This window comes from Salvelinus fontinalis, chromosome 10 (genome assembly GCF_029448725.1).
Source record: "Salvelinus fontinalis isolate EN_2023a chromosome 10, ASM2944872v1, whole genome shotgun sequence".
Lineage (NCBI taxonomy): Eukaryota > Metazoa > Chordata > Actinopteri > Salmoniformes > Salmonidae > Salvelinus > Salvelinus fontinalis.
The window spans coordinates 38,668,240-38,683,884 of NC_074674.1; the positions used below are offsets into that span (position 1 = coordinate 38,668,240).

General features: G+C 45.7%; 1 protein-coding gene across 1 annotated transcript in view; it reads left to right on the top strand.

The window, feature by feature from the left end:
- Nucleotides 1-15,645, top strand: part of LOC129864131 (protocadherin-16-like) — a gene marked incomplete at its 5' end in the record, with an annotated part of 108,503 nt that overhangs the window by 10,200 nt on the left and 82,658 nt on the right. Inside the window, 4 exon segments of the mRNA XM_055936780.1 lie at nucleotides 11,143-11,390; nucleotides 12,098-12,287; nucleotides 12,747-13,042; nucleotides 13,952-14,067. Coding sequence (XP_055792755.1) covers nucleotides 11,143-11,390; nucleotides 12,098-12,287; nucleotides 12,747-13,042; nucleotides 13,952-14,067 — 850 coding nt within the window.

Consider the following 15,645-nt stretch of genomic DNA (forward strand, 5'->3'; position numbering starts at 1 on the left):
ACCATCCCCACCACTAGGGTCAACACTATTACCATCCACACCACTAGGGTCAACACTATTACCATCCCCACCACTAGGGTCAACACTATTACCATCCCCACCACTAGGGTCAACACTATTACCATCCCCACCACTAGGGTCAACACTAATACCATCCCCACCACTAGGGTCAAAACTATTACCATCCCCACCACTAGGGTCAACACTATTACCATCCCCAACACTAGGGTCAACACTATTACCATCCCCAACACTATTATCATCCCCACCACTAGGGTCAACACTATTACCATCCCCAACACTAGGGTCAACACTATTACCATCCCCACCACTATTACCATCCCCATCACTAGGGTCAACACTATTACCATCCCCACCACTAGAGTCAACACTATTACCATCCCCACCACTAGGGTCAACACTATTAAAATCCCCACCACTATTACCATCCCCACCACTAGGGTCAACACTATTAAAATCCCCACCACTATTACCATCCCCAACACTAGGGTCACCACTATTACCATCCCCACCACTATTACCATCCCCATCACTAGGGTCAACACTATTACCATCCCCACCACTAGAGTCAACACTATTACCATCCCCAACACTAGGGTCAACACTATTACCATCCCCACCACTATTACCATCCCCACCACTAGGGTCAACACTATTAAAATCCCCACCACTAGAGTCAACACTATTACCATCCCCACCACTATTACCATCCCCATCACTAGGGTCAACACTATTACCATCCCCACCACTAGAGTCAACACTATTACCATCCCCACCACTAGAGTCAACACTATTAAAATCCCCACCACTATTACCATCCCCAACACTAGGGTCAACACTATTACCATCCCCACCACTATGACCATCCCCAACACTAGAGTCAACACTATTACCATCCCCACCACTAGGGTCAACACTAATACCATCCCCACCACTAGAGTCAACACTATTACCATCCCCACCACTAGGGTCAACAATAATACCATCCCCACCACTAGAGTCAACACTATTACCATCCCCACCACTAGAGTCAACACTATTACCATCCCCACCACTAGAGTCAACATTATTACCATCCCCACCACTAGAGTCAACACTATTACCATCCCCACCACTAGAGTCAACACTATTACCATCCCCACCACTAGAGTCAACATTATTACCATCCCCACCACTAGAGTCAACACTATTACCATCCCCACCACTAGGGTCAACACTATTACCATCCCCACCACTAGGGCCAACATTATTACCATCCCCAACACTAGAGTCAACACTATTACCATCCCCACCACTAGAGTCAACACTACTACCATCCCCACCATTAGAGTCAACACTATTACCATCCCCACCACTAGGGTCAACACTATTACCATCCCCACCACTAGGGTCAACACTATTACCATCCCCAACACTATTACCATCCCCACCACTAGAGTCAACACTATTACCATCCCCACCACTAGGGTCAACACTATTAAAATCCCCACCACTAGGGTCAACACTATTACCATCCCCACCACGAGGGTCAACACTATTACCATCCCCAACACTAGAGTCAACACTTTTACCATCCCCACCACTAGAGTCAACACTATTACCATCCCCACCACTAGAGTCAACACTATTACCATCCCCAACACTAGAGTCAACACTATTACCATCCCCACCACTAGAGTCAACACTATTACCATCCCCACCACTAGAGTCAACACTATTACCATCCCCAACACTAGAGTCAACACTATTACCATCCCCACCACTAGAGTCAACACTATTACCATCCCCACCACTAGAGTCAACATTATTACCATCCCCACCACTAGAGTCAACACTATTACCATCCCCACCACTAGGGTCAACACTATTACCATCCCCACCACTAGGGCCAACATTATTACCATCCCCAACACTAGAGTCAACACTATTACCATCCCCACCACTAGAGTCAACACTATTACCATCCCCACCATTAGAGTCAACACTATTACCATCCCCACCACTAGGGTCAACACTATTACCATCCCCACCACTAGGGTCAACACTATTACCATCCCCAACACTATTACCATCCCCACCACTAGAGTCAACACTATTACCATCCCCACCACTAGGGTCAACACTATTAAAATCCCCACCACTAGGGTCAACACTATTACCATCCCCACCACGAGGGTCAACACTATTACCATCCCCAACACTAGAGTCAACACTTTTACCATCCCCACCACTAGAGTCAACACTATTACCATCCCCACCACTAGAGTCAACACTATTACCATCCCCAACACTAGAGTCAACACTATTACCATCCCCACCACTAGAGTCAACACTATTACCATCCCCACCACTAGAGTCAACACTATCACCATCCCCAACACTAGAGTCAACACTATTACCATCCCCACCACTAGAGTCAACACTATTACCATCCCCACCACTAGGGCCAACATTATTACCATCCCCACCACTAGAGTCAACACTATTACCATCCCCACCACTAGGGTCAACACTATTACCATCCCCACCACTAGAGTCAACACTATTACCATCCCCACCACTAGGGTCAACACTATTACCATCCCCAACACTATTACCATCCCCAACACTATTACCATCCCCACCACTAGGGTCAACACTATTACTATCCCCACCACTAGGGTCAACACTATTACCATCCCCACCACTAGGGTCAACACTATTACCATCCCCACCACTAGGGTCAACACTATTACCATCCCCACCACTAGGGTCAACACTATTACCATCCCCAACACTAGAGTCAACACTATTACCATCCCCACCACTAGAGTCAACACTATTACCATCCCCACCACTAGAGTCAACACTATGACCATCCCCACCACTAGGGTCAACACTATTACCATCCCCACCACTAGAGTCAACACTATTACCATCCCCACCACTAGAGTCAACACTATTACCATCCCCACCACTAGAGTCAACACTATTACCATCCCCACCACTAGAGTCAACACTATGACCATCCCCACCACTAGAGTCAACACTATTACCATCCCCACCACTAGGGTCAACACTATTACCATCCCCCCCACTAGAGTCAACACTATGACCATCCCCACCACTAGAGTCAACACTATTACCATCCCCACCACTAGAGTCAACACTATTACCATCCCCACCACTAGAGTCAACACTATTACCATCCCCCCACTAGAGTCAACATTATTACCATCCCCACCACTAGAGTCAACACTATGACCATCCCCACCACTAGAGTCAACACTATTACCATCCCCACCACTAGGGTCAACACTATTACCATCCCCCCCACTAGAGTCAACACTATGACCATCCCCACCACTAGAGTCAACACTATTACCATCCCCACCACTAGGGTCAACACTATTACAATCCCCACCACTAGGGCCAACATTATTACCATCCCCAACACTAGAGTCAACACTATTACCATCCCCACCACTAGAGTCAACACTATTACCATCCCCACCATTAGAGTCAACACTATTACCATGCCCACCACTATTGTCAACACTATTACCATCCCCACCACTAGGGTCAACACTATTACCATCCCCAACACTATTACCATCCCCACCACTAGAGTCAACACTGTTACCATCCCCACCACTAGGGTCAACACTATTAAAATCCCCACCACTAGGGTCAACACTATTACCATCCCCACCACTAGAGTCAACACTATTACCATCCCCAACACTAGAGTCAACACTTTTACCATCCCCACCACTAGAGTCAACACTATTACCATCCCCACCACTAGAGTCAACACTATTACCATCCCCAACACTAGAGTCAACACTATTACCATCCCCACCACTAGAGTCAACACTATTACCATCCCCACCACTAGAGTCAACACTATTACCATCCCCACCACTAGAGTCAACACTATTACCATCCCCACCACTAGGGCCAACATTATTACCATCCCCACCACTAGAGTCAACACTATTACCATCCCCACCACTAGGGTCAACACTATTACCATCCCCACCACTAGAGTCAACACTATTACCATCCCCACCACTAGGGTCAACACTATTACCATCCCCAACACTATTACCATCCCCAACACTATTACCATCCCCACCACTAGGGTCAACACTATTACCATCCCCACCACTAGGGTCAACACTATTACCATCCCCACCACTAGGGTCAACACTATTACCATCCCCACCACTAGGGTCAACACTATTACCATCCCCACCACTAGGGTCAACACTATTACCATCCCCAACACTAGAGTCAACACTATTACCATCCCCACCACTAGAGTCAACACTATTACCATCCCCACCACTAGAGTCAACACTATGACCATCCCCACCACTAGGGTCAACACTATTACCATCCCCACCACTAGAGTCAACACTATTACCATCCCCACCACTAGAGTCAACACTATTACCATCCCCACCACTAGAGTCAACACTATTACCATCCCCACCACTAGAGTCAACACTATGACCATCCCCACCACTAGAGTCAACACTATTACCATCCCCACCACTAGGGTCAACACTATTACCATCCCCCCCACTAGAGTCAACACTATGACCATCCCCACCACTAGAGTCAACACTATTACCATCCCCACCACTAGAGTCAACACTATTACCATCCCCACCACTGGGGTCAACACTATTACCATCCCCCCCACTAGAGTCAACACTATTACCATCCCCACCACTAGAGTCAACACTATTACCATCCCCACCACTATTACCATCCCCACCACTAGGGTCAACACTATTACCATCCCCACCACTATTACCATCCCCACCACTAGGGTCAACACTATTACCATCCCCACCACTAGAGTCAACACTATTACCATCCCCACCACTAGGGTCAACACTATTACCATCCCCACCACTATTACCATCCCCACCTCTATTACCATCCCCAACACTATTACCATCCCCACCACTAGAGTCAACACTATTACCATCCCCAACACTAGGGTCAACACTATTACCATCCCCACCACTAGGGTCAACACTATTACCATCCCCACCACTAGGGTCAACACTATTACCATCCCCAACACTATTACCATCCCCACCACTAGGGTCAACACTATTACCATACCCAACACTAGAGTCAACACTATTACCATCCCCACCACTAGAGTCAACACTATTACCATCCCCACCACTAGAGTCAACACTATGACCATCCCCACCACTAGGGTCAACACTATTACCATCCCCACCACTAGGGTCAACACTCTTACCATCCCCACCACTAGGGTCAACACTAATACCATCCCCACCTCTAGGGTCAACACTATTACCATCCCCAACACTATTACCATCCCCACCACTAGAGTCAACACTATTACCATCCACACCACTAGGGTCAACACTAATACCATCCCCACCTCTAGGGTCAACACTATTACCATCCCCAACACTATTACCATACCCACCACTAGGGTCAACACTCTTACCATCCCCAACACTATTACCATCCCCACCACTAGAGTCAACACTATTACCATCCCCAACACTATGACCATCCCCACCACTAGGGTCAACACTATTACCATCCCCACCACTAGGGTCAACACTCTTACCATCCCCACCACTAGGGTCAACACTAATACCATCCCCACCTCTAGGTTCAACACTATTACCATCCCCAACACTATTACCATCCCCACCACTAGAGTCAACACTATTACCATCCACACCACTAGGGTCAACACTAATACCATCCCCACCTCTAGGGTCAACACTATTACCATCCCCAACACTATTACCATCCCCACCACTAGAGTCAACACTATTACCATCCACACCACTAGGGTCAACACTATTACCATCCCCACCACTAGGGTCAACACTATTACCATCCCCACCACTAGGGTCAACACTATTACCATCCCCACCACTAGGGTCAACACTATTACCATCCCCACCACTAGGGTCAACACTATTACCATCCCCACCACTAGGGTCAACACTATTACCATCCCCACCACTAGAGTCAACACTATTACCATCCACACCACTAGGGTCAACACTATTACCATCCCCACCACTAGAGTCAACACTATTACCATCCACACCACTAGGGTCAACACTATTACCATCCCCACCACTAGAGTCAACACTATTACCATCCCCACCACTAGAGTCAACACTATTACCATCCCAACCACTAGGGTCAACACTATTACCATCCCCAACACTAGGGTCAACACTATTACCATCCCCACCACTAGGGTCAACACTATTACCATCCCCACCACTAGGGTCAACACTATTACCATCCCCACCACTATTACCATCCCCACCACTAGGGTCAACACTATTACCATCCCCACCACTATTACCATCCCCACCTCTAGGGTCAACACTATTACCATCCCCAACACTATTACCATCCCCAACACTATTTCCATCCCCACCACTAGAGTCAACACTATTACCATCCCCACCACTAGGGTCAACACTATTACCATCCCCACAACTAGAGTCAACACTATTACCATCCCCACCACTAGGGTCAACACTATTACCATCCCCACCACTAGGGTCAACACTATTACCATCCCCACCACTATTACCATCCCCACCTCTAGGGTCAACACTATGACCATCCCCACCACTAGAGTCAACACTATTACCATCCCCACCACTAGGGTCAACACTATTACCATCCCCACCACTATTACCATCCCCACCTCTAGGGTCAACACTATTACCATCCCCACCACTATTACCATCCCCACCACTAGAGTCAACACTATTACCATCCCCACCACTAGAGTCAACACTATTACCATCCCCACCACTAGGGTCAACACTATTACCATCCCCAACATTATTACCATCCCCACCACTAGAGTCAACACTATTACCATCCCCACCACTAGAGTCAACACTATTACCATCCCCACCACTAGGGTCAACACTATTACCATCCCCACCACTAGGGTCAACACTAATACCATCCCCACCACTAGGGTCAACACTATTACCATCCCCAACACTAGGGTCAACACTATTACCATCCCCACCACTAGGGTCAACACTATTACCATCCCCACCACTAGCGTCAACACTAATACCATCCCCACCACTATTACCATCCCCATCACTAGGGTCAACACTATTACCATCCCCAACCACTATTACCATCCCCAACACTAGGGTCACCACTATTACCATCCCCAACAATAGGGTCACCACTATTACCATCCCCAACAATAGGGTCAACACTATTACCATCCCCACCACTAGGGTCAACACTATTACCACCCCCACCACTATTACCATCCCCACCACTATTACCATCCCCAACACTATTACCATCCCCAACCACTAATACCATCCCCAACCACTTATACCATCCCCAACACTAGGGCCAACACTATTACCATCCCCACCACTATTACCATCCCCAACCACTAATACCATCCCCAACACTAGGGTCAACACTATTACCATCCCCAACACTAGGGTCAACACTATTACCACCCCCACCACTAGGGTCAACACTATTACCACCCCCACCACTATTACCATCCCCACCACTAGGGTCAACACTATTACCATCCCCACCACTAGGGTCAACACTATTACCATCCCCACCACTAGGGTCAACACTATTACCATCCCCAACAATAGGGTCAACACTATTACCATCCCCACCACTATTACTATCCCCACCACTAGGGTCAACACTATTACCATCCCCACCACTAGGGTCAACACTATTACCATCCCCACCACTATTACCATCCCCAACACTATTACCATCCCCACCACTAGGGTCAACACTATTACCATCCCCACCACTAGGGTCAACAATATTACCATCCCCACCACTAGGGTCAACACTATTACCATCCCCACCACTAGGGTCAACACTATTACCATCCCCAACACTAGGGTCAACACTATTACCATCCCCACCACTAGGGTCAACACTATAACCATCCCCACCACTATTACCATCCCCAACACTAGGGTCAACACTATTACCATCCCCACCACTATTACCATCCCCACCACTATTACCATCAGATAGGGTTTAGCTAGCTAGGGTCATCAGAGAGCTCTATTACCATCAGATAGGGTTTAGCTAGCTAGGGTCAACAGAGAGCTCTATTACCACCAGATAGGGTTTAGCTAGCTAGGGTCAACAGAGAGCTCTATTACCATCAGATAGGGTTTAGCTAGCTAGGGTCAACAGAGAGCTCTATTACCATCAGATAGGGTTTAGCTAGCTAGGGTCAACAGAGAGCTCTATTACCGTCAGATAGGGTTTAGCTAGCTAGGGTCAACAGAAGGCTCTATTACCATCAGATTGGGTTTAGCTAGCTAGGGTGTTGTGAACGGATGTGCTGGATCGGCGTAATCCCATTATTCTGGACCGGAAGTTTGCCTGTAGTGGACACTCGTTTAAAATGTTTTTTGTTTTAACCCAATCCCATACCGTGACTTTTACCCTAACTATTTGGAATGAGTGCCTAAACGTAATGTTTTAACCCCCCCCCCCCTCCAAAAAAAATACATTAACCTTCGAAAATGTGATGTTTGAGGAGAAACGTCTAATTCTGCAGTGAGACTGAGAGAACTTGTTGGCCTGACCGCTAGCTTGTTGGCCTGACCGCTAGCTTGTTGGCCTGACCGATAGCTTGTTGGCCTGACCGATAGCATGTTAGCCTGACCAATAGCTTGTTTGCCTGACCGATAGCATGTTAGCCTGACCGATAGCTTGTTAGTCTGACCGATAGCATGTCAGCCTGACCGATAGCATGTTAGCCTGACCGATAGCTTGTTGGCTTGACCGATAGCTTGTTGGCTTGACCGATAGCTTGTTGGACTGACTGATAGCATGTTAGCCTGACCGATAGCATGTGTGGGAGCATGTCTCTGAAAGGGAATGTTAACACACTTGTTTCATTTTTTTGTCCTCCCATCATTGATTTTTTGTATTGAACACCACAGTTCAATATTATACCTGTGTTCCTAACGCCACCTGATTCCCTACAGTATAGGGTGCACTACTTTTAACCAGAGCCCGATGGGACCTGGTCTAAAGTAGTGCACTGTATAGGGTGCCAATTGGGACACAACTATGTCTATTGGAAAATCATGGTTTAAGGCTGTGGGGACAAAAAAACATTTTTTACGGTTATAGTCACTGACAGACAACATCTGGCCAACTGTCGGTCTGTCACTGTCCACCCAGACATGACCTATTTCTTTAGAGGGGTATTTCATCCGTTCAAACCTGGGGGGACTTGTCGGTCTGAGTCAATTCATTTTGACAGGCATAAAGCACAAGATGAATTGTATTACAGTGAATTGAGTTGAAATATACAGTGTCTGTCAAAAGTTTGGACACACCTACTCATTCAAGGGTTTTCTTTATTTTTTACTATTTTCTACATTGTAGAATAATATAAGGGAATACATCATGGAGTAACCAGAAAAGTGTTAAATAAATAAAAATATATTTTAGATTTTAAATTCTTCAAAGTAGCCACCCTTTGCCTTGATGACTGCTTTGCACATTCTTAGCATTCTCTCAACCAGCTTCACCTGGAATGCTTTTCTAACAGTCTTGAAGTAGTTCCCACATATGCTGAGCACTTGGTGGCTGCTTTTCTTTCACTCTGCGGTCCAACTCATTCCAAACCATCTCAATTGGATTGAGGTTGGGTGATTGTGGAGGCCTGGTCATCTGATGCAGCACTCCATCACTCTCCTTCTTGGAGGAGAGCCTGGACGTGTGTTGGGACATTGTCCTGTTGAAAAACAAATGATAGACCCACTAAGTGCAAACTAGATGGGATGGCGTATCGCTGCAGAATGCCGTGGTAGTGTTGCTGGTTAAGCGTGCCTTGAATTGTAAATAAATCACTGACAGTGTCACCAGCAAAGCACCCATACACCATAACACCTCCTCCTCCATGCTTCACAGTGGGAACGACACATGCAGAGATCACCTGTTCACCTGTTCAATTCTCACAAGGACACAGATTTCCACTGGCCTAATGTCCATTGCTCGTGTTTCCTGGCCCAAGCAAGTCTCTTCTTATTGATTTCTTTGCTGCAATTCAACCAGGAAGGTCTGATTCACACAGTCTCCTCCGAACAGTTGATGTTGAGATGCGTCTGTTACTCTGTGAAGCATTTATTTGGGCTGCAATGTCTGATGCTGGTATCTCACATTTTTTATATTTTTTTAATATAAATATACATTTTTTAAATGTAACCTTTTTTAACTAGGCAAGTCAGTTAAGAACAAATTCCTCCCCTACCAGGGATAATTTTTACCTTGTCAGCTCGGGGATTTGATCCAGCAACCTTTCGGTTACCGGCCCAACGCTCTAACCACTAGACTACCTGTCGTGCCAAAAGGGTCAAAACTCTAATGAACTCTGCAGCAGAGGTAACCCTGGGTCTTCTTTACCTGTGGCGGTCCTCATCAGAGCCAGTTTCATCATAGAGCTTGATAGTTTTTGCGGCTGCATTGACTGCCTTTCATGTCTTAAAGTAATGACGGACTGTCGTTTCCCTTTGCTTATTTGAGCTGTTCTTGCCATAATATGGACTTGGTCTTTTACCAAATAGGGCTATCTTCTGTATACCCCCCTACCTTGTCACAACACAACTGGCTCAAACACATTAAGAAGGAAAGAAATTCCACAAATGAACTTTTAACAATGCATTCCAGGTGACGACCTCATGAAGCTGGTTGAGAGAATTCCAAGAGTGTGCAAAACTGTCAATGAAAAGGGTGGCTACTTTAAAGAATCTAAAAATCAAAAATATATTTTCATTTGTTTAACACTTTTTTGGTTACTACATGATTCCAAGTGTGTTATTTCATAGTTTTGATGTCTTCACTATTATTCTACAATGTATAAAATAGTAAAACATGAAGAAAAACTCTTGAATGACAAGATGTGTCCAAACTTTTGACTGGTACTCTAAGTACTTTGTTCTACTTTCCCACCCATTTTAAATGATTCCCAGTTGCATTGAATTAAATTGAAATAAACTGGATTGAACTGGATTGAACTGGTTTGAACTGGTTTGAACACACCCTGTCTGTCTTCCCCTGCAGGTTCTGAGCTCCAGTAAGTCTTCTGCTAAGAACACTCTCTCCATGACTCTCAACTCAGTGGAGGGCGTCGCCCCAGGCTCTGTCATTGGTTCTGTCCGGTCACATGACCAGAGTGACACGCTGTCATTGGACGGCCAGGTGACGTACGTGGTGGTGGACGGGACGGACCGGAAGGGGACGTTCATGGTTGACCGGGTTACGGGAGACGTGTACCTGGTCAGAGAACTGGACTATGAGGAAGGGGATAGGTGAACCTGCTAGTTTATCCTATTCTTCATTTACATCTTTATTAAACCTATTATACGGGATACATCTGGGAGTTTAGAGGAGATTTCATTTTTCTATCAGTTACTTTTATCTCAATTTGACTTGACTGTGACTTGACTCTCTCTCTCTCTCTCTCTCTCTCTCTCTCTCATTCGCTCTCTCTATTTCTCTGTCTCTATTTCTCTCTCTATTTCTCTCTCTCTCTGTTTCTCTCTCTCTCTCTCTCTCATTCGCTCTCTCTATTTCTCTGTCTCTATTTCTCTCTCTATTTCTCTCTCTATTTCTCTCTCTCTCTGTTTCTCTCTCTCTCTCATTCTCTCTCTCTGTCTCTCTCTGTCTCTCTCTGTCTCTCTCTCTGTCTCTCTCTGTCTCTCTCTCTCTCTCTCTCTCTCTCTCTCTCTCTCTCTCTCTCTGTCTCTCTCTCTCTCTCTCTCTCTCTCTCTCTCTCTCTCTCTCTCTCTCTCTCTCTCTCTCATTCTCTCTCCCTCTCTCATTCGCTCTCTCTATTTCTCTGTCTCTATTTCTCTCTCCCTCTCTCATTCGCTCTCTCTATTTCGCTCTCTCTCTCTCTGTCTCTCTCTCTCTCTCTGTCTCTCTCTCTCTCTCTGTTTCTCTCTCTCTCTCATTCTCTCTCTCTCATTCTCTCTCTCTCTCTCCCATCCATCCATCCATCCCTCTCTCCTTCCAGGTACACTCTGCATGTGGAGGTATCAGATTTCACGCTGGCGTACCCCAGCAGTCACAGAGTACAGCTGGACATTATCGTCCAAGACAGCAATGACCACGCCCCCCAGTTCACCGAGGACCCCGTTACCATAGTGATACCAGAGAACACCCAGCCGGGAGCCTCCATCTACACCTTCCAGGCTGCTGATAAGGTGGGACAGTAGTATGTTAAATAATAAAATAAACAGCTTTACATATGATAATAAAATAGTAAAATATAATCAATAATCTGATAAATTGAGAAATGGGGGAGAAGAGATAGCATGTTGGAGTTACCTCACTGTAGGATAAAATAGTAAAATATAATCAATAATCTGATGAATTGAGAAATGGGGGAGAAGAGATAGCATGTTGGAGTTACCTCACTGTAGGATAAAATAGTAAAATATAATCAATAATCTGATGAATTGAGAAATGGGGGAGAAGAGATAGCATGTTGGCGTTACCTCACTGTAGGAGTTAAGATGTCTCTTCAGGTTCAATGATTTTGTTGCTATTAACTATCAACATCTCAGGAGTTGGGCTGATAAGGTCATGTCTTGTCCCTAAAACAAATCATACTTTAGGTGTTATTACGTTAATCAGATGTCCTCGTGTGTCTGTTCCTTTAGGACGGCAGCGGTCCCAACAGCGAACTGCGTTACTCCATCCAGCACCGCTGGCCCGACTCCCTTCACCTCCTGACCCTTGACCCTTCCACTGGGGTCCTGACCTTGGGTCAGGAGTTAGATCACGAGACCACGTCTTCCCTCTACCTGGTTGTCAGGGCGACCGACCAGGCGGAGGACGTGTCCGCGCGGCGCTGGGGGTCAGTGACGGCCCGGGTGTTTGTGACGGACGAGAACGACAACGCTCCCGTGTTCAGCTCATCCTCCGCCGTCAGTGTCATGGAGGACCAGCCTGTCGGGTGAGCAACACATTCACTAGGAGGCGTATCTCATTAAAATGATTAAAAGCACAAAGTTATAGGGGAGAATTGACCTCCATAATGTAAGAAGTTGAGCTGTCCATCGTCTAGTCCAGATACCGTGTATGCATCTGTAGACCTTGTCAAGAGGAGACATAAGGAGAAATCTGTAGACATGGTCAAGAGGAGACATGGTCACGGTCCTGACCTTGTTTTCCTTTTGTATAGTTGTGTTTAGTGGGTCAGGACGTGAGCTGGGTGGGCAGTCTGTGTTGTTTGTTCTATGTTAAGTGTCAGTGTTAATTGACCTTGTATGGCTCTCAATCAGAGGCAGGTGGTTTACGTTTTCCTCTGATTGAGAACCATATACAGTACAAAAAAAAGTATGAATGTATGTACTTGTAAGTCGCTCTGGATAAGAGCGTCTGCTAAATGACTTAAATGTAAATGTAAATGTATAGGTAGGTTGTTTCACATTGTTTGTTGAGGGTGGTTGTCTTCCGTGTCTGTATGTTTACCACACGGGACTGTTTCGTTTGTCGTTTGTGTATGTAGTCTGTTCCTGTTCGTGCGTTCTTCGTAGTTTGTTAGTTCTCAAGTCAGGTCTGTCTACATCGTTTATTTGTTTTGTAGTCTATTAAAGTGTTTCGTGTTTCGTCTTGACTTTAATAAACTTCAGTATGTCATATAACAACGCTGCTCTTTGGTCCAATCCCTACTCCTCCTCTTCGGACGAAGAGGAGGAGAACAACCGTTACAGACATAAGGAGAAATCTGTAGACCTTGTCAAGAGGAGACATGGATGAGGCCTGAATCACAAAGGAAAGTGAAAGATTGATACCAAAAACCTAGCTTGACTTTTAAGGTCTAGGTCCTGACTAGCTGCTGTGTGTTTCTGTGTATTGTCAGGTTCGTGGTTGTGTACGCGATGGCTCGTGACGAGGATGAGGGAGAGAACGGACGAGTGTCCTACAGCATCCAATCAGGGAACAGCGCTGGACGTTTCAGCCTGAACCCCAACACCGGTAAGACCTCTGACCCCTGACCCCTGGCCTCTGACAGGAGTAAGACCCTAACACTACTGTGACTTCCAACACAGACTCCATCCTACAGATAGAGGATCTTAATTTGATCACTCTTTTGTTCCTGAGCCGCAGGAAAGGCATAAATTCACTGAAAGCTGTTATGTTAACAGTATTCCACATTTTATGTAGCCTCATTTTAACCAGCTAATAGCCTAACCACATATCAACCAACATTATGGACTAAATGTTCAAATCTTGTTGCAGCGGGATTATTTTTGCTACGTCAATAGAGGTCAAATTAAGATCCTACACCTGTAGTCCTCCTAAACCTAACACTGCGACCTCTGTCTCAGACCCCAGAACAGGGAGAATCATATACAGTTCCTTCGGAAAAGTGTTCAGTACCCTTCACTTTTTACACATTTTGTTACGTTTACAGCCTACTTCTAAAATTGATTAAATCAAATTAATTCCTCAGCAATCTACACACAAATACCCCATAATGGCAAAGCAAAAACAGGTTTTTAGAAATTCTTACAAATGTATTAAAAATGAAAAAACAGACACTTTGCTATGAGACTTGAAATTGAGCTCAAGTGCATCCTGTTTCCATTGATCATCCTTGAGATGCTTCTACAACTTGATTGGAGTCCACCTGTGGTAAATTCAATTGATTGGACATGATTTGGAAAGTCACAGACCTGTCTATATAAGGTCCCACAGTTAAAAGTGCATGTCAGAGGAAAAACCAAGCCATGAGGTCGAAGAAATTGCTGAGGCATGCCTGTTAAATTAAATAAAGTCCAGGCGTCACATCTGGAGGAAACCTGGCACCATCCCTATGGTGAAGCATGGTGGTGGCAGCATCATTCTGTGGGGATGCTTTTCAGTGGCAGGGACTGGGAGACTAGTCAGGATCGAGGGAAAGATGAACAGAGCAAAGTACAGAGAGATGCTTGATGGAAACCTGCTCCAGAGCACTCAGGACCTCAGACTAGGGTGAAGGTTCACCTTCCAACAGGACAATGACCCTAAATACACAGCCAAGACAAGCAGGAGTGGCTTCGGGACAAGTTTCTGAATGTCCTTGAGTGGCCCAACCAGAGCCCAGACTCGAACCCGATCGGACTTCTCTGGAGAGACCTGAAAATATATGTGCAGCGACGCTCCCCATCCAACCTGACAGAGCTTGAGAGGATCTGCAGAGAAGAATGGGAGAAACTCCCCAAATACAGGTGTGCCAAGCTTGTAGCATCATACCCAAGAAGACTTGAGGATGTAATTGCTGCCAAAGGTGTTCCAACAAAGTGCAGAGTAAAGGTACTGAATATTATTATTATTTTTTAATTTTTTATGAATTAGCAAACATTTACAAAAAACTGTTTTTGCTTGGTCATTATAGGGTAGTGTGTTTAGATTGATAAGAAGGGGGGGGGGGGGGGATTTAGTCAATTTCAGAATCAGGCTGAAACAAAATTAGGAAAAAGTCAGGGGCTCTGAATACTTTCCGAAGCTCTGTATATTTATTTACAAGCAGGGTACAGATTTCAACATTTTACAGTCTTTAGAGATGCCCTA